At 33.0% G+C, this 24297-nt stretch overlaps 1 protein-coding gene across 3 annotated transcripts in view; it reads right to left on the reverse strand.

The window, feature by feature from the left end:
* The window catches only part of LOC145286134 (caspase-3-like), a 113134-nt gene that overhangs the window by 76777 nt on the left and 12060 nt on the right, over window positions 1–24297 (reverse strand). The window contains exons 2-4 of one of the 3 annotated variants that reach the window (XM_080134848.1): window positions 21566–21658; window positions 9118–9459; window positions 90–331 (exon numbers count right to left, since the gene is read on the reverse strand). In XM_080134848.1, the coding sequence (XP_079990974.1) occupies window positions 90–331; window positions 9118–9446 (571 nt within the window). In that variant the 5' untranslated portion in view covers window positions 9447–9459; window positions 21566–21658. The remainder of the gene's footprint in view (window positions 1–89; window positions 332–9117; window positions 9460–21565; window positions 21659–24297) is intronic. The other 2 variants (XM_080134849.1, XM_080134850.1) reach the window with 2 other exon arrangements.

Raw genomic sequence — 24297 nt, forward strand, 5'->3', positions numbered from 1 at the left:
AAGTATTGAAACCTTAATGTAATTACAACATAGATAACAAAATAGAAAGGAAGAAAAAAGAATCGTAAATATACAAATGTTCAAATTACCTTGATATAATTTAATTTTTTCTTCTAAATCTTTTCGCTTAAGTACTTGTACTAAATCAAAAAGTCTGTTTAAATTATTGGCATGGATATGTCGAACTTTTAGCAGCAATGACATAAGTTGAAATCCATTGTGACACATTTTAAATGTTTCTCTTGAAACATAAGCAGCTTTAAGGAGATATGCAACGATTTTCTGGACATCTTCCTCACCCATACCTTTAGCCAAAGTATGAAGCAAAATTCTGTAATAGAAATGAGAATAATATATAGAGTAATTACTGTTAAGTTTCATGTAAAAAAAACAAAAAAAAAACAGCAAAAGGTTGTTCTCGGTATTTAATTCATTTTGTAGCTGTAATTCTATTGCTAACAGGCCTGGAAATTGTGAAAGAAAAGAAAAAAAAAAGCTGCTGGAAAGACAAAGGAAATTGGACGAAACAGGCGTAAAAATGAATAAAAGATATTTTGGAATAGTCCAAGTCAGACGTTTTTTTGTTTACTATTGGATCATCACTTATCAAGGTCAAGAGCCACTCAAGAATAAGGGTTAATGCAATCGAATGATTATTAGCTGAGAAATGAAGAACACGATGAGAGTACTAAATTTGATCGATGGAATGAACTAAGTTTTGATTACTGATGGTTTATTTATTAAAAATATTTTTTAGGCATATTAAGACTTGACTATAAGAGGCTATTATTTAGGACCATGTTTACAAGAGACTATGTGAGCAGCAAGATTTCTGTTCACAATACATTTAAACTTCTATATGTTAGTGCACAGGAAACAGGGAGAGAATTAAAAAATCTAGCAGTTCAAGAGAAGAAACTATTAGAAGAGAAAATTTTCCAGCATCTAGGGACCTTAACATGTGAAGGGATGGGATTTTCTTTTTTTTTTTTTACATGGAGGTCACCACTTATCAAGGCCCAGAAACCACTGTTTATCGGAAAGGTATGTATGTTGTAGAGGCAAAAGTGCATCAGAGCACATTCCATTAAAATACTTGTAAAACGAGCACAGGAACGCAACATTGTAGTGATGGAATTGAGGTTGGAGTTTGGTTAATAGGCCTATTAGATTGGAGACTCTTTTTGGACCCTGTCTAAACGGGAGAGACTAATGGTAGATGCACCAGCCCAGATGTGGCAACAATACTCCATGCATAGCCAAATGGTGGCTTTGTAGAGATATAGGATGCTCTCAGGTGTGAGCAATTTTCTAGCACGGCAGAGAGAGCCCACCTTTGCAGCAACCTTGGCAACATCCTCAATGTATATTTTCCACTGAATATTGCTTGTGAATGTTAAGCAAAGGGGTTTGAACAATTTGTTGATGACTATCTGCAGAGAAGCAGTCCCACAGTAAAGTGTTCCACAGAGGGAAGTTCTGTTCATTGAAATTCCGTATGATGCTGGGCATATCAAGAAAGAAAAGCCTTTTTTCCATTGTGGTAGCTAGATGAGTTCTTGCTGCGAATGTCTTACAGGGTTGAACTGGAGATTGGAACAGAGTCAAGCTCCATCCATGGAAATAACGATAGAGTAACCATAGGCTATTAGTCTCTTTTGTGAGAAAAAAGATGCAGCGTAGCGATGAGATTATCATCAACTAGATTTCGAATAATAAAGAAAACAAAAATTCTGTCTCTGAAGCACGAAGAAATAGTCTGAATATTGGAAGACTTAAAGAAAAGGAGCCGTATGTCTTAGAATAGTCAGAGTTATTTATTTATTTATTTTTTATTCTTATTTTTTTATTGGATGAACTTTTTTTTTTTTTTTTACTATTGGATGGGTCAATGCCAAAAGCCATTCTAGGAGAGAGGTTAAAGAGATGGAATGATTATCAATCGAAAAATGAAGAGCACTATAGAAGTACTAGATGTGATTGATGAAATGAATTAAGTTTGATTACTTATGGGATGGTTTAGAACAAGTATTTGTTGATTACTATGTTATTATCTGTAGAGAAGCAGTCCCACAGTAAAGTGTGGCGATGAGACAGGGGTTGGAGCTTGGTTGATAGTGTGAGGCCTATTAGATTGGAAACTCCATTTTGGACACTGTCAAAGAGAGAGAGAGATTAGTGATGGATGTACCATTCCAGATGTGGCAACAATACTCCATGTATGGGCAAATGGTGACTTTCTAGAGATACAGGATACACTCAGGTGCGAGTAATTTTCTAGCATGGAGAGGGAACCCACCTTCTTTGCAGCATCTTTTGCAACGTTCTCAATGTATTTGTTCCAGTTTATGTTGCCTGTGAATGTTAAGCCGAGGAGTTAGGACAATGAGTTCTAAAGTACGGTGTTATTAGTCATGGCTATCAGTGGTTGAGAAGGTTTCTTGTAATTGTTAATTTATATTTCATATCTTACATTGAGATAAAACTCTGCAGAGTTAAATTTGATTGGATATTCTTGAGAATATAAATACTTCTATAATTATAAAATAAAGAAGATTTTGATTTTGGGATTCTGTTTCTGAATCTAAACTTGATTTATCCGAAACTTCAGTGGGTTTTTTTTTTAAATTTTTATTTGATATTTACATATTTTAGATTTTTCATTTCTCCTGCTCCCCACCTGCCTTGGAGCCCTATAAGGGAACTGTTGGAGGAACCTGTTCGGCCCAACGCAACAAGGATACAAGAGAAGTATACTCATCCTGCTGATGGACTCAAGCACTTGTGTTTCCTGTGTCTTTTCTAATGGCCTCATTTCTAGGAAAGATGTTAGTCTTCCAGCCATGCTTTATCCATTCTTCAAGTTGATTGGCCCTTCAACCAAATTCTACCTGAATATTTGGTCCACAGAGTTGAAATTTGATATATAGGGTATTTCAACCTGGAGCACACTTTCAATTTGGTTTTTAACAATGAAAATTTGCTCTTAAGGTATCAAAATTCAAAACAAAACAGTTGACCTTAGCAGCAACAGCAGATATCTTAACTGTAGTTTCTGAACATATATACCGTTCATTGGATAAAACAGGAGAGGGTAGAGCGGTGGCCCTTGATATATCTAAGGCTTTTGACAGGGTATGGCACGATGGTCTTCTAAGGAAAATTAGATCATATGGAATCACTGGAAGAATTCATAATGTAATTAAATCCTTCTTAAGTAATAGAAAAATCAAAGTTGTCCTCGTCGGTCGTACATCCAAACAATATGACATAAATGCGGGAGTACCTCAGGGGTCTGTCCTTGGACCTCTATTATTCCTGATATTCATAAATGACCTCCCTGATAAAATTGTTTCGGAGATGGGTATATTTGCCGATGACACCACTCTCTATAACAGATATGAGGGTAAAACAAATGAACACATATCCAAGGAAATGGCAGAAACTCTAGAGGATGACCTCCGGTCCGTAGTGGAATGGGGACAAAAATGGTTGGTCACATTCAATACTGCTAAGACTAAGCTTGTTTCCTTCAATAACTACAAGAAACCTTCTCTACCACCAATACCAATGGCCAAGAACACATTGCCTGAAAGTACTTCTTTTAAACTCCTCGGCCTAACGTTTATAGGGAATATGAACTGGAATAGATACATTGAGAGCATTGCCAAGGCTGCTGCAAGGAAGGTTGGCTCCCTCTACCATGCTAGAAAACTACTCACCTGACAGTATCCTATACCTCTATAAGGCAACCATTCGCCCATGTATGGAGTACTGTTGTCACATCTGGGCTGGTGCATCTGCTGCTTGTCTCTCGCTCCTGGACAGGGTTCAAAAGAGAGTCGCCAACCTGATAGGTCCTGAACTGTCATCTAGGCTTCAGCCTCTTTCCCATTGACGAGATGTTGCATTCCTCTGCCTGTTCTACAAATACTTTAATGGTGAATGCTCTGACGAACTGCAAACACTTGTACCTCCCCGACGTAACTACCCCCGACAAACCCGACAAGCTACTAAGTCTCATCCCTTTACAGTAGAGATCCCTAGGTGCAAGAAAGCCTTTTACTCCAATAGTTTCTTCCCCAGAACTGTGGGTCTTTGGAACTCCCTTCCGGGATTCTGCTTTCCCAACTGCAATGATATGCAGAAGTCCAAGTGTAATGTTAACAAACATCTTTCTGCTCATTTCCCTTCATAATGACCCGCTAATTAATTCCCTAATAGTAGCCCCCTGCTTCAAAGTGGCACTGTGCCTTGTTTGGGGTGAAAATTGAATAAAAAAAAAAAAAAAAAAAGAAAAAAGGTACATTGAATAAAACATTATTCCTGCTGTTTCTTGTCCACATGCTCAAAATTAAACATTTATAGTTCAAAGTTGCTTAAGTTTTTTTGTTTAACCTTTCTTATCCATTGGTCCATAGCTCAGATGGTAATGATGCTAGAGAGATAAATAGCGTCTATGGCTGGAGCGCTAAATGTTCTGGTTTCAATTCTAGCTGATGGTACTCAAGTCATACGTTTTTATAACTTTTGAAGCCATTACTATATATTAGATACTTTTAGGAAGTCTCATTTTTACGAGACACATGCCTTTGAAAATGTTTCAGCTTTTTAGTTTATCGTGTTTGACGAGAATGTTTTATCTTTCTTCTTGGTGCAAAGAACGTTCGGTGGTAGTGTTCTAGTGGCTTCTCAATGATAAATAAGTGATGTTTGAAGATGTTTTCGCTTGTCAGTGTGAAGTGACAGTTTTTTTGTTTTTTTTTTGCTTTTTTTTAATGCTCCTTTGTTTTGTTCATGAAGAGTATGCGGGCAAACTAAATTTTTGAAAGAAAAAAAAAAAAATTCTTCGGCAATGTGAAGTGTAGCGATACTGAAAGTTTGTGTTGTTTTTAAGCAGAAAAACGTAGATAACAAACAAAGTTGTCGTTGAAGGCTACGTATTCAGGGTTCACCAATTGAGTTAATAATGAACACAACAAAAGGAAGTCTCATTTTAACATTTTATAAACAACTTTGTTTGTTATCTTCATTAGTAGCGTGTACACGAGAGAAACTGGTGAGTATGAGAGTTCAGTGTTCGTGCACACACATGCTTTTTATAGTAGTCGTGAAAAGAGTTCCTTTAGTCAGGCCTGTTGAAGGAGAAAATAGTTCAGTTCCATTTACACATGTTTATAGCTAGTAGTCGTCAGGACAAAGAAGGTCAGTTAAAGGAGAAAGAAAGGACAAAGTCTTTAGTGTGTTTACGTATGTAGGAGCATGCGTCTGATAGTAGAGACAGGGCAAAGGGTTAGTGTCTCCTGGTAAGAAAGAATATGTGTGTGGAGTGCACGTGAAAGTACGTGTGAGTTTGAAGAGAGCCATTGTTAACTTGTTGTACTCACATTCAACCTGGGGTCAAAGCCCCAGGCTAATGTCTGCTGCCAGCTGAAGTTAGTGAGAAAGAGGAAGAAAGGTTTGTGATTTTGTCTTTTATGTATTTGGTCACGTGATTGAGAGCTGGCTTGTGATTGGACAAGTGGATTTCAAATCTCGAGTTGCGAGAATTAGCTTCCTGCCTGTGATTGTAGCGAGTTTCGGCTGCTATATACATATCAATAGAGAATTGGATCTATAATAATAAATACGAAATCTGCATGAATTAAAATATAATATTTATGCATATTTTACCAGGTGGAATGCTAGTCTCAAAGTTAGATATGTGTATATGCTTATATATTTGTATATAGAGGATTCACTTCTAAACTAATTAACCGATCATTATTTATTTTACAACTCAGCTGCTATGCGTAAGAAAGTTGTAATGTGGGATATATTTAGTTTGATTAAAGTTTATGTAAAGAGGATAAAAAGGGGATGGAAGCCCTTCATGAACATTCCAATACCTCCCATTATTCCGCCATTTTTTACAATAGGCATTAGTCATCAATTAATAAATGTTTTCCAATTTTCAATGCCTTTGAAATGTTTTAAATGGTTTTAGCGGGCATAATATGGGCACAACTCTCATTTAAGAATTGAAATGTACCAAACTTGCATGAAATTGTATCTATAGTCATTAGACATTAATGAAGCATGTGACTGCTGCCAGATTCATCTGTTCATAGGATACATGGGCTTTGGTATTTTGGCCCTTTACAAATCACAATGCCAGAATATCAAAGCCTAATAGTCCCTTGCGAAATTTGTCACTATAAAATGGATTATAAGAATAAAGTCAAAGTGATAAGAAAAAGATTGTTCTAGCTAGAGTAATAACGTAATGATAGTATAAGATAATATTAATAAGATAAATAATTATTTATTCATGCTCTACATAGCATAAGAACGAAAATAAGGTAGATGATTTAGTGATTTGGCCAGTGCCTTAGACAAAGTGATGCCATAGAAGGGATACCAAGCCCTTTTTTGAGATTCAACTCTGAAGAGATCAGGGCACTTCTTTTGTTGTTAGCCCACCTTTGTTGGTCAGCTCAATGTAGTAATTGTTTTTCTTTTAGCCCCTAAAAGGGTGAACATGTTTTCACAGCTGTGTATGTGCATCAGAATAAAATTATTCTATAAACATATGTAGTTGTTAGTTCTCTCACACATATCGTGAGACTAAGGAATCACAAGCAAGATTCATAGAATTTTAATTTCTTAAAGGTCCTTTAAGCCTTCGCCTAAAATGATGCAAACATGAAGAGTTGAGTGTTACTACTTGATTTTGCTGACATCCATCTAACTCATTTTCTGAAACTGTAATGAGCATGACTGGGCTATCATGATACTATTGTGCTATGGGGATATCTTAGTATGGCACCATAAAATCTAATTCATTTCTAAAAGCATCACCAGATTTCCAGGCCAAAGACAAATGTAAAAAGGAGTAACTTACTACTGATAGGTAAATGGTTTTTAAAAATAGTGCTTTAGTAGATGGAGGTCATTTTTCTGAGAATATAATTAATCTTTAATGTTCGCTGCAGTACAATCAAAATCACAACTAAGGAAATTAATTGTGACAGAAAGTCCAGAGCCAATGTCTCCAAGGCAATCTGAGGTTGTTAAAGAAATGTTCAGGAAACTCCTGTGATAGAATGGAACCATGCATATTGGCACTCGTCTTTGCCATGAACCATTTCAGCAACTTGAAGATAGGAATCTAATCTGCTGCATGACCGCTAATTATTTGCTTAGGCTTTGTACTCCACTGAGCACAACTCCATAATCGCCTAAGACTGCAGGATGCCAAATAAATTTACATAATGTATTTGTATAAAAAATACTGGGATATAAAACTATTAAAACATTTTCAAACTAATGTCCAAACTTATGAGTAGGATGAACCTATGGGGACCGTAAATTAAAAAATTTCCAAATTTACTCTCCCACCCCACCTAAATTAAAAAGAACCAGATCTCCACATGAACAAATAAATTTTCACAAATGTGTCAGAAGGGTTGAGATAATGTCACTAAACAAAGGTGAAATAGCATAATTGTGTGACATAGGAGTACACAACAGCCAACCAACTAGAAAATAAAAACAACTACGAACAAGAAGATTTTCCTATAAAACAAGCTCCAACACAAAAAACAGCTCTAATTTATTGAAATAAAATTTAGTTCTTATCCAGAATTATTTTTAAGTGAATAATGGGAATTCATAGGAATTACAACAAAAATCTAGTAAGTATTAATTATTGTTGAGTTACTTCCCTTTGTTTCTCGAAATTTTTTTTTCAAAATTATATGCGAGACATTCACTTCTTGGATACTCATCAAATTTTATTTTCTTATCTAAAAATAAAACTACTTGATCAATTTATGTGACTTTTGAAATATGATGCTTTCGGTTTGTCACAATATGTACATCATAAAGATTTTTCTTTATTTTTGTTTTTAAAAAGGGGAAATTCTGGACAAGAATAAAAAATTCTAGTGTTAAAAATAAAAGTAAAATGTTTCTTCTTTTCAAAGAAAAAAAACAACAATGCATATAATTTAACATTATGATATTATGTGTTCTTTGTGCCTCTGCCTTGATAACTTTTGCCATTTAGCCCATGTGCAAATGATAAGATAGATGGGGTAGGGGTGTGGCACAATGAGTTTAATTTATTATGGGGCGATTAATTTAAACAGCCAATCTTTTTACATGAATGCATGAATACTGCTAAATATTATTTTACAACTGATTTAATTTGAAAGATTATGCTTTATATCAAATTAAAGTTAAAAAAAACATGCGTTCATGTTTTTAGATGCCTCAAAGTCAGGGATTTCACAAGGATTAGAGGTAAGCTATTGCATTTCACTGAATTGACAGCTTCCTGGGATTTGCCATCAGAACTTTCAAAGATTAAACCCCTTGGCTCACTTGTTATGAATTGCAAAAGATAGTGGTGATTGAAACTCCTGTGGTTCTTATAGCTCTATATTCAAACTTGGACTATATTTTGTGGCCTATATTCTCATACTAGATAGCAGTAAGACTAAGATAAGAATATCAGCTTGATATTTTACAACCCAGGATCCAACCAAGAGATATATTCACAGCACAATAGTATCACAATTAATTACAACTTAACATTTGACCCCAGGGCACACTCATAGGTAAGCATGAAGAGTCAACCATTGAAATGTTTCAGATGTACAATATCTTTCTGAAGAATTTGTTGCTTAGCTGGTATACTCAAGAATTGGGCCATACTAGAGATGTGTAGAAGATGGAAAGTGTTTGCTGTTCGAGTGAAAAAAAATCTCTGGATAAGGTACAGAACCAACTTGGTTTTGATTACCATCTTGACATATTGATACATTGGTGTGAAAGGAGTTGTCGATAAATGTAACAAGATCTTTCATATTAACAACAATATTGAGTGGTTAAGGTGAAAACCGATGGTCAGAAGTAGGTGTGTGATTGTAAGCAAAGATACAAAGTTCAGAGGTAAATCCAAGTTTTAAGACCAATAATAAATAGAGGGATAAAAATTTCAGAGTATAAAAATACTAATGTAGTAAAAGGAGTTAAATAAGGAGTTACATTCGTACAATGTTAACAAAGACCAAAAAAAAAAAAAAATAAACAAAAACCAAAAAAAGACAAAAAAAAAAACATGTAACTTACATGAAACTATTCAAACCAGCAAAACTTTTATATTCATGTAGATGAGAAGCAAGTAGGTTCATGTTAAATGTATTACATCCTAATTGATGAGCAATATCCATTCGCCCAATCAATATTAAACATTCTGTAAGAAAATTGTATTTATCAGCACTGATAATCTTTTTTTCTTCCAAAGACTGTAGAAGATCAGTTATATCCATCTGATCAATGGTTCTAAATGGAATGGATCTCAAACACAAGAATTTAAATTGTTCAGTTTCGAATTCTGTCATGCCTTTCATCACTTTGAAGAGATCTTCAAAAGTTACTCTTTCAACATCACTCTCCATCTTGTAATCTTAACTGAAATTAAAAAAAGAAAGAAAAAACTAGACATATAAAAATCATATGAATAAAGCATCCTTATTTCAATATAAACAAAGTTCCAAAATTCCCAGGAAACCATCAACTTCTCAAGAATCCAACATTCAAACTCCTCAACCATTCTCAAGCAACATGAGTTGGAACAAGTGCATCGATGTTGTCAAGTCTGCTGCAAAGAAAATAGGCTCCTATTACAAGGTTAGAAAAACTTCTCCCCTCAGACAGTATCATATCTATATTAATAAATACAAAAGTTTTTACAATTAACACTTCTATTTTACCATCAAAAGAACTGATTGTGATTTAAATAAATAATACAACATATTTTGAAATACTCTCATATATGGTATCAATAAACAACTTGGATGCCTAATTTTCATAATTATTTTTTGAACAGTTTATTTACTGTTTGATATTATTTGTTTGTAATTTTATTGTTCTATTTTTGCTCCATATAACAATAGTTTTGTTGATATGAATAAGAATTAGAAGTATTTAATAAAAAAGGATAAATTACTAAAACATTTTGGTTCTTTTTCATTATTGTAGCAAAATTCGAAGATTGAAATACTGGATTTCAAGTGAAACCAATGGTATCTACTGAATTGCGTAACAATAATGAAAATATCCAAAAATTATGAAAAAATGATAAGATAGAAAATTAATTATTAATGAAAACATTTTTGAAGACAATTAGCAAAAATTAGGAAAAAAAGTAGGGGACAAGAAAAGGAAGTTATTTTTTTTTAATGACTTACTACATTTGGTTTTGAAGAAAAAAAGTAGGGGACTAGAAAAGGGAGTTATTTTTTTTAATGACTTACTACATTTGGTTTTGAAGAAAAAAAGTAGGGGATTAGAAAAGGAAGTTATTTTTTTTTTTTAATGACTTACTACATTTGGTTTTGAAGAAAAACAGTAGGGGGCTAGAAAAGGGAGTTATTTTTTTTTAATGACTTACTACATTTGGTTTTGAAGAAAAAAAGTAGGGGATTAGAAAAGGGAGTTATTTTTTTTAATGACTTACTAAATTTGGTTTTGAAGAAAAAAAGTAGGGGACTAGAAAAGGGAGTTATTTTTTTTAATGACTTACTACATTTGGTTTTGAAGAAAAAAAGTAGGGGACTAGAAAAGGAAGTTATTTTTTTTTTTAATGACTTACTACATTTGGTTTTGAAGAAACAAAGTAGGGGACTAGAAAAGGGAGTTACTTTTTTTAATGACTTACTACATTTGGTTTTGAAGAAAAAAAGTAGGGGACTAGAAAAGGGACTTATTTTTTTTAATGACTTACTACATTTGGTTTTGAAGAAAAAAAGTAGGGGACTAGAAAAGGGAGTTACTTTTTTTAATGACTTACTACATTTGGTTTTGAAGAAAAAAAATAGGGGATTAGAAAAGGGAGTTATTTTTTTTTAATGACTTACTACATTTGGTTTTGAAGAAAAAAAGTAGGGGATTAGAAAAGGGAGTTACTTTTTTTAATGACTTACTACATTTGGTTTTGAGGAAAAAAAGTAGGGGACTAGAAAAGGGAGTTATTTTTTTTAATGACTTACTACATTTGGTTTTGAAGAAAAAAAGTAGGGGACTAGAAAAGGGAGTTACTTTTTTTAATGACTTACTACATTTGGTTTTGAAGAAAAAAAATAGGGGATTAGAAAAGGGAGTTATTTTTTTTTAATGACTTACTACATTTGGTTTTGAAGAAAAAAGTAGGGGACTAGAAAAGGGAGTTACTTTTTTTAATGACTTACTACATTTGGTTTTGAAGAAAAAAAGTAGGGGACTAGAAAAGGGAGTTATTTTTTTTAATGACTTACTACATTTGGTTTTGAAGAAAAAAAGTAGGGGACTAGAAAAGGGAGTTACTTTTTTTAATGACTTACTACATTTGGTTTTGAAGAAAAAAAATAGGGGATTAGAAAAGGGAGTTTTTTTTTTTTAATGACTTACTACATTTGGTATTGAAGAAAAAAAGTAGGGGGCTAGAAAAGGGAGTTATTTTTTTTTAATGACTTACTACATTTGGTTTTGAAGAAAAAAAGTAGGGGACTAGAAAAGGGAGTTATTTATTTTTAATGACTTACTACATTTGGTTTTGAAGAAAAAAAGTAGGGGATTAGAAAAGGGAGTTATTTTTTTTAATGACTTACTACATTTGGTTTTGAAGAAAAAAAGTAGGGGATTAGAAAAGGAAGTTATTTTTTTTTTTAATGACTTACTACATTTGGTTTTGAAGAAAAAAGTAGGGGATTAGAAAAGGAAGTTATTTTTTTTTTTAATGACTTACTACATTTGGTTTTGAAGAAAAAAAGTAGGGGACTAGAACAGGGAGTTACTTTTTTTAATGACTTACTACATTTGGTTTTGAAGAAAAAAGTAGGGGACTAGAAAAGGGACTTATTTTTTTTAATGACTTACTACATTTGGTTTTGAAGAAAAAAAGTAGGGGACTAGAAAAGGGAGTTACTTTTTTTAATGACTTACTACATTTGGTTTTGAAGAAAAAAAATAGGGGATTAGAAAAGGGAGTTATTTTTTTTAATGACTTACTACATTTGGTTTTGAAGAAAAAAAGTAGGGGATTAGAAAAGGGAGTTACTTTTTTTAATGACTTACTACATTTGGTTTTGAAGAAAAAAAGTAGGGGACTAGAAAAGGGACTTATTTTTTTTAATGACTTACTACATTTGGTTTTGAAGAAAAAAAGTAGGGGACTAGAAAAGGGAGTTACTTTTTTTAATGACTTACTACATTTGGTTTTGAAGAAAAAAAATAGGGGATTAGAAAAGGGAGTAATTTTTTTTTAATGACTTACTACATTTGGTTTTGAAGAAAAAAGTAGGGGACTAGAAAAGGGACTTATTTTTTTTAATGACTTACTACATTTGGTTTTGAAGAAAAAAAGTAGGGGACTAGAAAAGGGAGTTATTTTTTTTTTTAATGACTTACTACATTTGGTTTTGAAGAAAAAAAGTAGGGGACTAGAAAAGGGAGTTATTTTTTTTTAATGACTTACTACATTTGGTTTTGAAGAAAAAAAGTAGGGGATTAGAAAAGGGAGTTATTTTTTTTAATGACTTACTACATTTGGTTTTGAAGAAAAAAAGTAGGGGACTAGAAAAGGGAGTTATTTTTTTTAATGACTTACTACATTTGGTTTTGAAAAAAAAAAGTAGGGGACTAGAAAAGGAAGTTATTTTTTTTTTTAATGACTTACTACATTTGGTTTTGAAGAAAAAAAGTAGGGGACTAGAAAATGGAGTTATTTATTTTTAATGACTTACTACATTTGGTTTTGAAGAACAAAAGTAGGGGACTAGAAAAGGGAGTTATTTTTTTGTTAATGACTTACTACATTTGGTTTTGAAGAAAAAAAGTAGGGGACTAGAAAAGGGAGTTATTTTTTTTTAATGACTTACTACATTTGGTTTTGAAGAAAAAAAGTAGGGGATTAGAAAAGGAAGTTATTTTTTTTTTTAATGACTTACTACATTTGGTTTTGAAGAAAAAAGTAGGGGATTAGAAAAGGAAGTTATTTTTTTTTTTAATGACTTACTACATTTGGTTTTGAAGAAAAAAAGTAGGGGACTAGAACAGGGAGTTACTTTTTTTAATGACTTACTACATTTGGTTTTTAAGAAAAAAGTAGGGGACTAGAAAAGGGACTTATTTTTTTTAATGACTTACTACATTTGGTTTTGAAGAAAAAAAGTAGGGGACTAGAAAAGGGAGTTACTTTTTTTAATGACTTACTACATTTGGTTTTGAAGAAAAAAATTGGGGATTAGAAAAGGGAGTTATTTTTTTTAATGACTTACTACATTTGGTTTTGAAGAAAAAAAGTAGGGGATTAGAAAAGGGAGTTACTTTTTTTAATGACTTACTACATTTGGTTTTGAAGAAAAAAAGTAGGGGACTAGAAAAGGGACTTATTTTTTTTAATGACTTACTACATTTGGTTTTGAAGAAAAAAAGTAGGGGACTAGAAAAGGGAGTTACTTTTTTTAATGACTTACTACATTTGGTTTTGAAGAAAAAAAATAGGGGATTAGAAAAGGGAGTTATTTTTTTTTAATGACTTACTACATTTGGTTTTGAAGAAAAAAGTAGGGGACTAGAAAAGGGACTTATTTTTTTTAATGACTTACTACATTTGGTTTTGAAGAAAAAAAGTAGGGGACTAGAAAAGGGAGTTATTTTTTTTTTTAATGACTTACTACATTTGGTTTTGAAGAAAAAAAGTAGGGGACTAGAAAAGGGAGTTATTTTTTTTTAATGACTTACTACATTTGGTTTTGAAGAAAAAAAGTAGGGGACTAGAAAAGGGAGTTATTTTTTTTAATGACTTACTACATTTGGTTTTGAAGAAAAAAAGTAGGGGACTAGAAAAGGGAGTTATTTTTTTTAATGACTTACTACATTTGGTTTTGAAGAAAAAAAGTAGGGGACTAGAAAAGGAAGTTTTTTTTTTTTTTAATGACTTACTACATTTGGTTTTGAAGAAAAAAAGTAGGGGACTAGAAAAGGGAGTTATTTTTTTTTAATGACTTACTACATTTGGTTTTGAAGAAAAAAAGTAGGGGATTAGAAAAGGAAGTTATTTTTTTTTTTTAATGACTTACTACATTTGGTTTTGAAGAAAAAAGTAGGGGATTAGAAAAGGAAGTTATTTTTTTTTTTTAATGACTTACTACATTTGGTTTTGAAGAAAAAAAGTAGGGGACTAGAAAAGGGAGTTACTTTTTTTAATGACTTACTACATTTGGTTTTGAAGAAAAAAAGTAGGGGACTAAAAAAGGAACTTATTTTTTTTAATGACTTACTACATTTGGTTTTGAAGAAAAAAAGTAGGGGACTAGAAAAGGGAGTTACTTTTTTTAATGACTTACTACATTTGGTTTTGAAGAAAAAAAATAGGGGATTAGAAAAGGGAGTTATTTTTTTTTAATGACTTACTACATTTGGTTTTGAAGAAAAAAAGTAGGGGATTAGAAAAGGGAGTTACTTTTTTTAATGACTTACTACATTTGGTTTTGAAGAAAAAAAGTAGGGGACTAGAAAAGGGACTTATTTTTTTTTTAATGACTTACTACATTTGGTTTTGAAGAAAAAAAATAGGGGACTAGAAAAGGGAGTTATTTTTTTTTTTTAATGACTTACTACATTTGGTTTTGAAGAAAAAAAGTAGGGGACTAGAAAAGGGAGTTATTTTTTTTAATGACTTACTACATTTGGTTTTGAAGAAAAATGTAGGGGATTAGAAAATGAAGTTATTTTTTTTTAATGACTTACTACATTTGGTTTTGAAGAAAAAAAGTAGGGGACTAGAAAAGGGACTTATTTTTTTAATGACTTACTACATTTGGTTTTGAAGAAAAAAAGTAGGGGATTAGAAAAGGGAGTTATTTTTTTTTTTAATGACTTACTACATTTGGTTTTGAAGAAAAAAAGTAGGGGACTAGAAAAGGGAGTTATTTTTTTTTAATGACTTACTACATTTGGTTTTGAAGAAAAAAAGTAGGGGATTAGAAAAGGGAGTTATTTTTTTTAATGACTTACTAAATTTGGTTTTGAAGAAAAAAAGTAGGGGATTAGAAAAGGTAGTTATTTTTTTTAATGACTTACTACATTTGGTTTTGAAGAAAAAAGTAGGGGATTAGAAAAGGGAGTTACTTTTTTTTAATGACTTACTACATTTGGTTTTGAAGAAAAAAAGTAGGGGACTAGAAAAGGAAGTTATTTTTTTTTTTTTAATGACTTACTACATTTGGTTTTGAAGAAAAAAAGTAGGGGACAAGAAAAGGGAGTTATTTTTTTTTTTAATGACTTACTACATTTGGTTTTGAAGAAAAAAAGTAGGGGACTAGAAAAGGGAGTTATTTTTTTTTAATGACTTACTACATTTGGTTTTGAAGAAAAAAAGTAGGGGATTAGAAAAGGGAGTTATTTATTTTTAATGACTTACTACATTTGGTTTTGAAGAAAAAAAGTAGGGGATTAGAAAAGGAAGTTTTTTTTTTTTTTAATGACTTACTACATTTGGTTTTGAAGAAAAAAAGTAGGGGACTAGAAAAGGGACTTATTTTTTTTTTAATGACTTACTACATTTGGTTTTGAAAAAAATGTCTGAGTAGAAACAGGAAGTTTTTTTTCTAATGAATTACTACATTTGATTTTGAAGAAAAGAAAAAAAAAGTAGGGGACTAAAAGAAAGGATGCTTTTTTTAATGACTTTGTACATTTGGTTTTAAACAAAAGTCTTTTTTGTCTATTTTAATGACTTTGTACATCTCGTTTTGAAGAAAACATAAGCGAATAGAAAAAGGGATTTTCATATTTTGTCAGTGTCTGTTGTGATTACTAATTTCATAGTTAGAGTTAGAGGCAATAATCCTCTCTCAATTTCAAATCCTATATCTGCTACCAGGATCAGAGTGTTCAAATATTTTGTAAGTTATATTTTAACTGAATCACCAGTATTATAAAATGTATGAGGGAGTTCATGATAGTACACTATAACCAAAGCAACAAAGTGTCTAAATTTGGAGATGGCCCAAATGGTCTCTCATTATGATGAGCTTCTATTTGAACTTTAATGGATGTAACCAGAGTGAGGATCAACAGGAATATTGTGGACAGTGTTACACCTTATATATAGCATCATAAAGGCCATGTCACCTGGATCAAAATGTACAAAGGAGTTCAGGATGGTGTGAATATTTTTCGATTGATTACTTTGAATGATTGGGATACTTTTTTAGATGTGGATTAATAGTTTGGATTATTTGGACTACTTTTCTCATCTTGGTTGTTAGTTTCACAACGTTAATCTAAAATTCTACAGAAGTTTTTGAGTTTGATAAAGATTCCAAAATTTCAAAAAACAAAAACTCCTGAAAAAGGTTGAAGATTAGATCAGTGGGAATCTTGTTAAAATAACCATCAAGATGATAATAGTAGCTCAAATAGTCTAAATAATGCATATCTTTATTTAGCTTGTCCTTTTAAAGATATATCAAATTGTTTTGGGTTATTCAATAACTAAATACAATACTTGCTGATCAACAACTGATAGCTATGGCTAATGAGACACTACCTGGAAGCTGTTCATTCAAACTCCTCAACTTAATGTTCAAAGGGAGTATGAATTGGAACAAATACATTGAGGGCATTGCTAAGGCTGCTGTGAAGAAGGTGGGCTCTCTCTACCATGCTAGAAAGTTACTCACACCCAAGAGAATCCAGAATCCTGTACCTCTACAAGGCCACTCTTTGCCCATGCATGAAATATTATTGTTACATTTGGGCTAGTGCATTTGCTACTAATCCCTCACTCCTAGAAAGGGTTCAAGAAAGAGTCACCAATCTAGTAGGTTTTGCACTGGCAACCAACCTCCAATTTCTGTCTCATCGACAAAATATTGCATCCCTGTGCCTATTTTATCAATATTTTAATGGAAAGTGCTCTGACAAACTCCAATCATCATAAACGCCATGTCACTTGAATCAAAATGTACAAGGGGGTTCAGAATGGTATGAATATAGTTGAATATTTGTAGCAAAACAAAAAAAAAGGTCTAACGAGACACAAAGCAAATTTCACTACACGGGTTGTATCAATCAAAATGTCTGATGAGATGCAGAGCACTGTTCACGGTACGCAAGTCTGAACGCTGACCCAACTGTTCCCAGCAACCTGCTTTTATCGTGTCCAACATGTCTCATTAGCAGGTGTCATGTGACCATGCGAGAACTGTATGAAATCAAGGGCTTTAAAAGATTATGGACGCCATTTTGGATCATTTGATTTTTCTTTCTTCTCTGCCCGCAGGACAAAAGGACGTGTTCGATGTGAGTGTTGATTATTTATTTATGGTTTGTATAGCCACACAAAGCACAAACGCATGGCCACTTGCTTCTTTGATGAACATCACAATATTTTGGATTGATTACTTTGGCTTAATTTGGAATTTTTTAGACGTGGATTAATAATTTGGATTATTTGGACTGCTTTTCTCAATATTCAAAAGGGGACAAAAAAATAATCACATTTTTTTCTTTTTTAATGCTCAAACCAAACAAATTTTCTTTCAATTAAAATTCTTGCGAGTGATTGGTTAATTTGAGTCACGTAAGACAAATCTTTGATTTTGATTGGTGATGGGCAGGATGGGATATAAAAAGTACTACCCTGGTTTAAATAAAAGACATATGCTGTTTAGGAGTAATCTGCCTTATTTTAATTTAGGTGACTAAATCAAAAGCAGCAGCAACAATAAATGATGATGATCACAACAGCTCCCAAAGATTTAAAACAATAAATTAAAATTAAAATTTTATTTTTAGTCAAGAAATACAATTTAAGACTGACAAAATGTTGGCAAAAAATGGAACAAAATATGTGAGATACTACAACAGTAACAACAGCAAAAAGTTTTCAATTGTCATTTGTGGGGAATTTATAAAGGTTGCGGTCATGAAAGAATGTGAGAAAAACTCAGCTTAAACATTAAAAGTAATTTTATGTTGTTTTCATTAAATATTGTTGATCTATATTATTATTAATTAATATTATTGATTTGGGTCCAGAATTTTGGTGTTGAATACAGATTGGCACATATGGCGGCATTTAAAATTAAAGAAAACACAGAAATGTCCACATACCAGTCATGGGATGAAAATGAAAAATTCCAAAAATCACATAATTCGATCAAGTATTTTTTTTTTTTATTCAAGAAAATCAAATTGGTAGACAAGGGCAGACAATCCTAATGAAGATGGAAATTGTCAAAATAATCACTGATTACCTCCACTTACTATTCTCTACAGAAACATGGTCTCGTCTGATATTTTTTTTTTCTTTTTTAACTACATAGGAGTCACCACTTATCAAGGCTCGGAGGCCACTCGAGGATAAGAGTTAATGAGTGAACAGTAGTCAATGGAACATATCGTAGTAATTGTTAGTAGAGGAAATTTGGTAAATTGGATTACTTAAGGGGATGGCTTATCAAGAATTTGTTTACACCTATCAGTAAAAAAATGGCAATTTTGTTTTTCGTGAATAAAAAAAAAGTACTTGCTCAATTTTCGTGATTTTTGAAATATACAATCCTCATTCCGCGACAAGTATGTACAATATAAAAGTTTTTCTTCATTGTTGTCTATCGTTACAAATGCCAATCTGAACAAGTGAAGCATACATGATCCCCCATGAGTGCACAGTGAACGAGGCATAAAAAAAATGACTAAGTTCAGCATTGCCCCCCACCACCACCACCATTTAGCCCCAAAAGTCCCCAGGGGGCATCAAATCCTGGTGAAAATGACCAAATGATGCAGTTTTAGACCGTAACATATGTAAATTTGTGTTTTGCACCATGCAAAAAAAGAAATGACTAAGTCCATCATTGGACCCCCCCCCATTTAGCCCCAAAAGTCCCCAAGGCCTTAGCATATTTAAATTTGAGCTCAGCACCATGCAAAACTGCTAACTAGACATACACAGAAAATTTCGGACAAATATGGTAAAATAGTCCCAAAAGTGGAGTGTTTTTATTAGCTCTAAGAGCCCCTAGGGCACACCCAAGAGTTATCGTGAAGTATAGACAACCAAAATTACATAAAAATCAGTTTGTTACAACCTTTCAGAAAGTTTTATAAAAATCCAAGGTATCAATTTTTATTTAATAAGCACAAAAGTGTCAATTTTACCCATTTAAACTCAAAAGGCACCCCTAGGGGTGCAACCGGAGTTTTCTCAGAAAATCTGTTCTGTTACTTTTTTACTCATATCATGTTTAATGTTTGTACAAAATTTTTTTAAATTCCAAGGCATAGTTATTGAGAAAAGTGCAGACAGACGAACAGAGAAAGGTGAATTTACAGGTCCAGCCTTCTTTTGTCGGGGGACCAATAAGCATCTAGAATTTTTCTTTATATGAAAAAGAAAAAAAAGAAAGAAAAATCTATATGATGTACGTACTTTAATTATAAATTATTAATTGCAAATTTATATGGGGGAAATAAGAGAGAAAAGGACATATTAAAAAAAGAAATGGTATCTTTCTTTCATTTTTTAACCTTTCTACAAAATACACCCAACCCAAAGGAGATAATCACCAAAAAGAAGCCCCTTTTTCTTAGAGTCGCCTCTTTTGCACTGTGTTTTCTAGAAAAAAAATGAAAACATACATAAAATGTATATCCAGTTTCGTAAAAAAAAATAGTGTTCACTAATAGTGACAATTAACAGAAGGATTCAGTTAAAAATTGAATCATAGGAAAGTCTTTAAAAGTTCCCTAGTGAGACATGAAAACTGACCATTTTTTTATAATTTACGAACACACCCTCACTCCCATGGTCTGATTACTTACAATACAGAGCTAACTCCTTTTCCTTAGTTGAAAAAAACATGGAATTTACACCTGACGGAGGTAAGTGGTTTCATTGACCAAAACATTGTGCCAATAACACCCAAGATGAGAATCATTGCCCAAACAATCAAAACAACACAAACATTCATATATCATCTCAGAAATTCAGAACTTCATTAAGTAAAGCCCTTTAAAATAAGTAAAAACACTAAAGCGTTTTTTCAGTTTGTTGTCTTTTGTGGGAGGAGGGGAGGAGAACTAGGTATATAAACACACTTTGCAATATTTATACTGCAATAAAAAGTATTTCCAAAAATTTTCTATATGTTTACAATGTATTTTCCATTAAAATTAAGAAATTTCTTTCTAGACTCAGCTTTCTGCAGACGGAATCATTTTCTCGTAGACTCATTACAAACATACATGCTAATCTCAACAACTTGCTTTTCTCAGAACAGAATAATTTTATTGCAGACACATTTCCGACCGACACAAACTAACTTCTACCAATTCTGCTAACACTGGTACACGCTTCCTAGACTCAGCAAAGCAATACAGTCTACGACCACAATCATTAACACTTACGATTCATAATGTCGCCTGTGACCTTTCCACACAATTATACTAGCTTCAAACTCTTTTTGTTGATATCTTTTTTATCGTAACCTCTTTCCTCCTTAGCTTCATCTCAGGGGAGTATGATGAGCCGCTACCCTTTTGAACTGATATGTTTTTACAAAGGTCACACACACACACACACACACACACACACACACACACACACACACACACACACACACACACACACACACACAAAATAAAAATTTAAAAAAAACATCCAAAACAGACCAAATATCAAGGTCTCATGTATGATATGAAAAGAAACTGGAATCTTACGAAGATATCAATCATACCAGTTATTATAGGTGCTACAGGGCTTATGAAGAAGAACCTGAAGTCCTATCTAATTCCTGGTGAACCAAGTGCAAAAGAGATCCAGACAATTGCACTTAAGGGAACAACAAGAATATTAAAAAGAGCTCTCGGTTGTTTTCAATAAAAAGCAGGGCAATGTTGGCAACTGGTTTAGCTGCTCTATACTCAGTGTTACAATTTTCAAAGGAAGAAAATAAAAAAAAAACTCTCAATTACTCACCAATTACCTGCCCTTGTCATGATTCCTGATTTGGCCAACAGGCAGTGTTCTCTTTTCAGTTCTATTCTTTTTACATATCTTTCTCTTTCCCGTTTAGCCGTTGATGTAGACACACACTTTTTGCACACGCCTCGACAGGGCATTTACCTTTCTCAAGGTAAGAATGAATACAAATGTTTCCCTTAACTCTTGCACATACTATGAAGATTCAATGCATATTTTAATGAATTCTTGTGATCACACGCACGTAAACATCCAGACACACGTATGCACAAAGAATACATACACACAACGAATATTCTAATTCCACACATGTATATACAATGAGCTTATATGCACAACAGACATTTTACTTCATGCATGATACACACACATGCTTGTACACAAACACACTCTGTATTGTTCAATACTTCTATGTGAAAATAATTCCCTGTATATATGTAAATATGTAACCCTGCCTTATCGTCCTTCCTTTTTGATGTCTCTTCTTTAAATGCACTCGGTAAACTTGCTCCTTATTGTTGATTGTTTATTACGATGACTCACCTGCTAATGGCGACCTCCGACCTTCAACGTAATAGTCTTGTTTTGTATTGTATTTAATAATAAAAAAAAGATATTGTGAAGCTTGAATTTAACCTGAAAAAAAAAAAAACATAATTTTAGAACATGTTACTATTTGCGACATGACAATTACGTAGGTAGCATTTGTTTTAAATGAAATTCAATATTTTTTCGTTATTATAATATAGAAGCACCGAGATTGCCCTTTTGAAATATTATTTTCAAGTTAAATGCAAGTTTTAAATCTTTTTTTAGGTATGCTTTACTGTCCACCATCCTTCGAAAAAGTGGTCAAAAAATCAAATATATAATAAATAAAGGTTACCAAAGGCAATATAAGTTATTCTTTTATCTTACTGGGTAGGTTTTTAGTGTTTTTACTTCATGTAAAATGTCTATTTGGCTTGAAAAACAAGCGTTTTCAAAGGATACCCAACAACAAACAAAAATATGGCTGCGTAACAAATACGTTGTGAGCACTTTTTCTTGCAGTCGCGTACCCTTTGAACTTGTTTGTTTTTTGAGCTGATTAAAAACACAAAAAAAAACGCCGAAAATGGAGGCATAATTTTTTTGTGTGTACCCCTCATCGTGCAATTTAAGGAAGTAGGTCCCGCAGACAAACCTCGTTCTGAAAAATCTGAACAGTTAGGTCATGTGACATGTGACACCGGTGCTTCTACCATTGTTGACCCTTTGAATGAATTCTTCATTATGTTCCACTTTTTCGTTATGTTTATAGTAATGAAATTTGAACTTTTTCTTCCTTTAATTCTTTGAATTGTTTTTTTTTGTTTTTTTTAACTTCTGGCTTAACTCGCTTTTTTTCACCTTTCTTTTTTTAGTAATAAATGCCCGCGTTGTTCAATTTAGCTTTACTTTTTCTGTCTTCAGTCAATGGAGGAGAAATACTTCTAGACTAAGGCAATTTTTATTTTTGTTCCCTTTCAGAGTACCTCGTTTTTAGTAGCTGGATTTCTCCACATTAAAAACCGACCTTGTGTCTATGCGAGCCTTTTCTAGTCTCACACAAAAACATGCGTTCACATCTCAAGCCATATTTCTTGTCATATACATACGCGCACACAAACATATGCACGCATGTACACACACGTACATCTATTCACGTTCGCTTACATACACTCACATTCACGTGTATACACACACATGTATGCACATATACGTGCACACATACGCACACATGGGCAACGTCACTTCCCCTTTGAAGGAAATCCACACATGCGCAAAAGATCACTGGAAACAACTATAAAAGCAAGAGCAATAAGCTGCTTCCTCCTTTACAACTCGCCTTCCGAGCTGAGTGGTCAACGAACCATTTCACCCTTTCGGGGCACGCGTACCACGCGCCTCACGCCACCTGCTACTATATGTGAGGCAAAAAGCTAACAGACAGTACGTACACTTTATACACTTTCTATCTCCATAACCGGGGTTGACTCTCTTTCTCTCTCTCTATCTACAACTTGATCCAGAGAACACCACCATGTAGTTGACTGCTAACATAGCGCGCAGCTTAACTGATATCAACCCTCTTTCTCTTTCTCTTTCTACATGCCGGACGGCCATTTCTCATTCCACTACATTACTCACTCCTCTTTCCATGCGCGAACAAACGTTGGTGACCCGAACGTGAGATGAACACGCATTTCCTTTTCCTTCTATACTACAAGTCCCGCAACAAACGATGGTGACACCCGCGCGGACATGGACACGTGTTACACCTAAAACATTCATTCTTCAACAGTAAATAAACGACACGTTTATTTTATCCAGCAATTAATTGAGTTTTGTTTCCTTCATTCCATTCGTTTCACTATTTTCTTTTGTAACGGGATTAGGATATATATATATATATATATATATATATATATATATATATATATATATCCTAGTCCTCTACATGTCTAACTCTGCCTTCGTGTGGAGGCAAGTAAATAGGAAAAAATATGGCGGCTGAAAAACGTTTTTCGACCCCAATAAAAACATTACAATACATTTAAACCCTGAAAAATTTCTGCCACGCGCCCTTGTTATTCTAAGTTAACAACTAGCACTACTTGTGCTTCAAGCTTTTTTTAAAAAAGTGCTTTAAAATAGTAAAAACACTAAAGCTTTTTAAGTTTGTTGTCTCAAAGAACCAAGTATATAAACACTTTGCAATATTTTTCAATAAGTATATACAAAAAAAAATTCTTTATGTTTACAATCAATTTTTTTTTTTTTTTTTTTTTTTTTTTTTTACAAAGGTATCACCACATTATCAAGGCCCAGAGGCCACTCAAGGATAAGGGTTAAAGAGTGTACAGTAGAAATTGGTCAATATAGTAATCATTAGTAATGAAAATTTGGTAAATTTAATAACTTATATGGAACGGCTCATCAAGAACTTATTTACTTTAGACTTGAACACAACCATATTGTAGTCAGCCGGAAAGCAGGAAAACGGAAGACAATTCCATAGGCGTGCAGTTCTAAGAAAGAAGCTTTGTTCATGGAATCTACGTTTAGGTTTAGGCACAGATAAAGAGTGGGGGAAATTATTGATAGTGTTTACAGCTAGACGAGTGTTTCTTGTGAAAGTTTGGCGAGGGGGGACCATAGATTGAAGCTCAGTTGAACACTTTCCATGAAAATAACGATACATCAGAGACAAACTCGCAACATCTCTTCTGTGAGATAGAGGTTGCAAAGAG

This window comes from Euprymna scolopes, chromosome 10, assembly GCF_053919585.1.
Source record: "Euprymna scolopes isolate OS-2025 chromosome 10, ASM5391958v1, whole genome shotgun sequence".
Classification (NCBI taxonomy): domain Eukaryota; kingdom Metazoa; phylum Mollusca; class Cephalopoda; order Sepiida; family Sepiolidae; genus Euprymna; species Euprymna scolopes.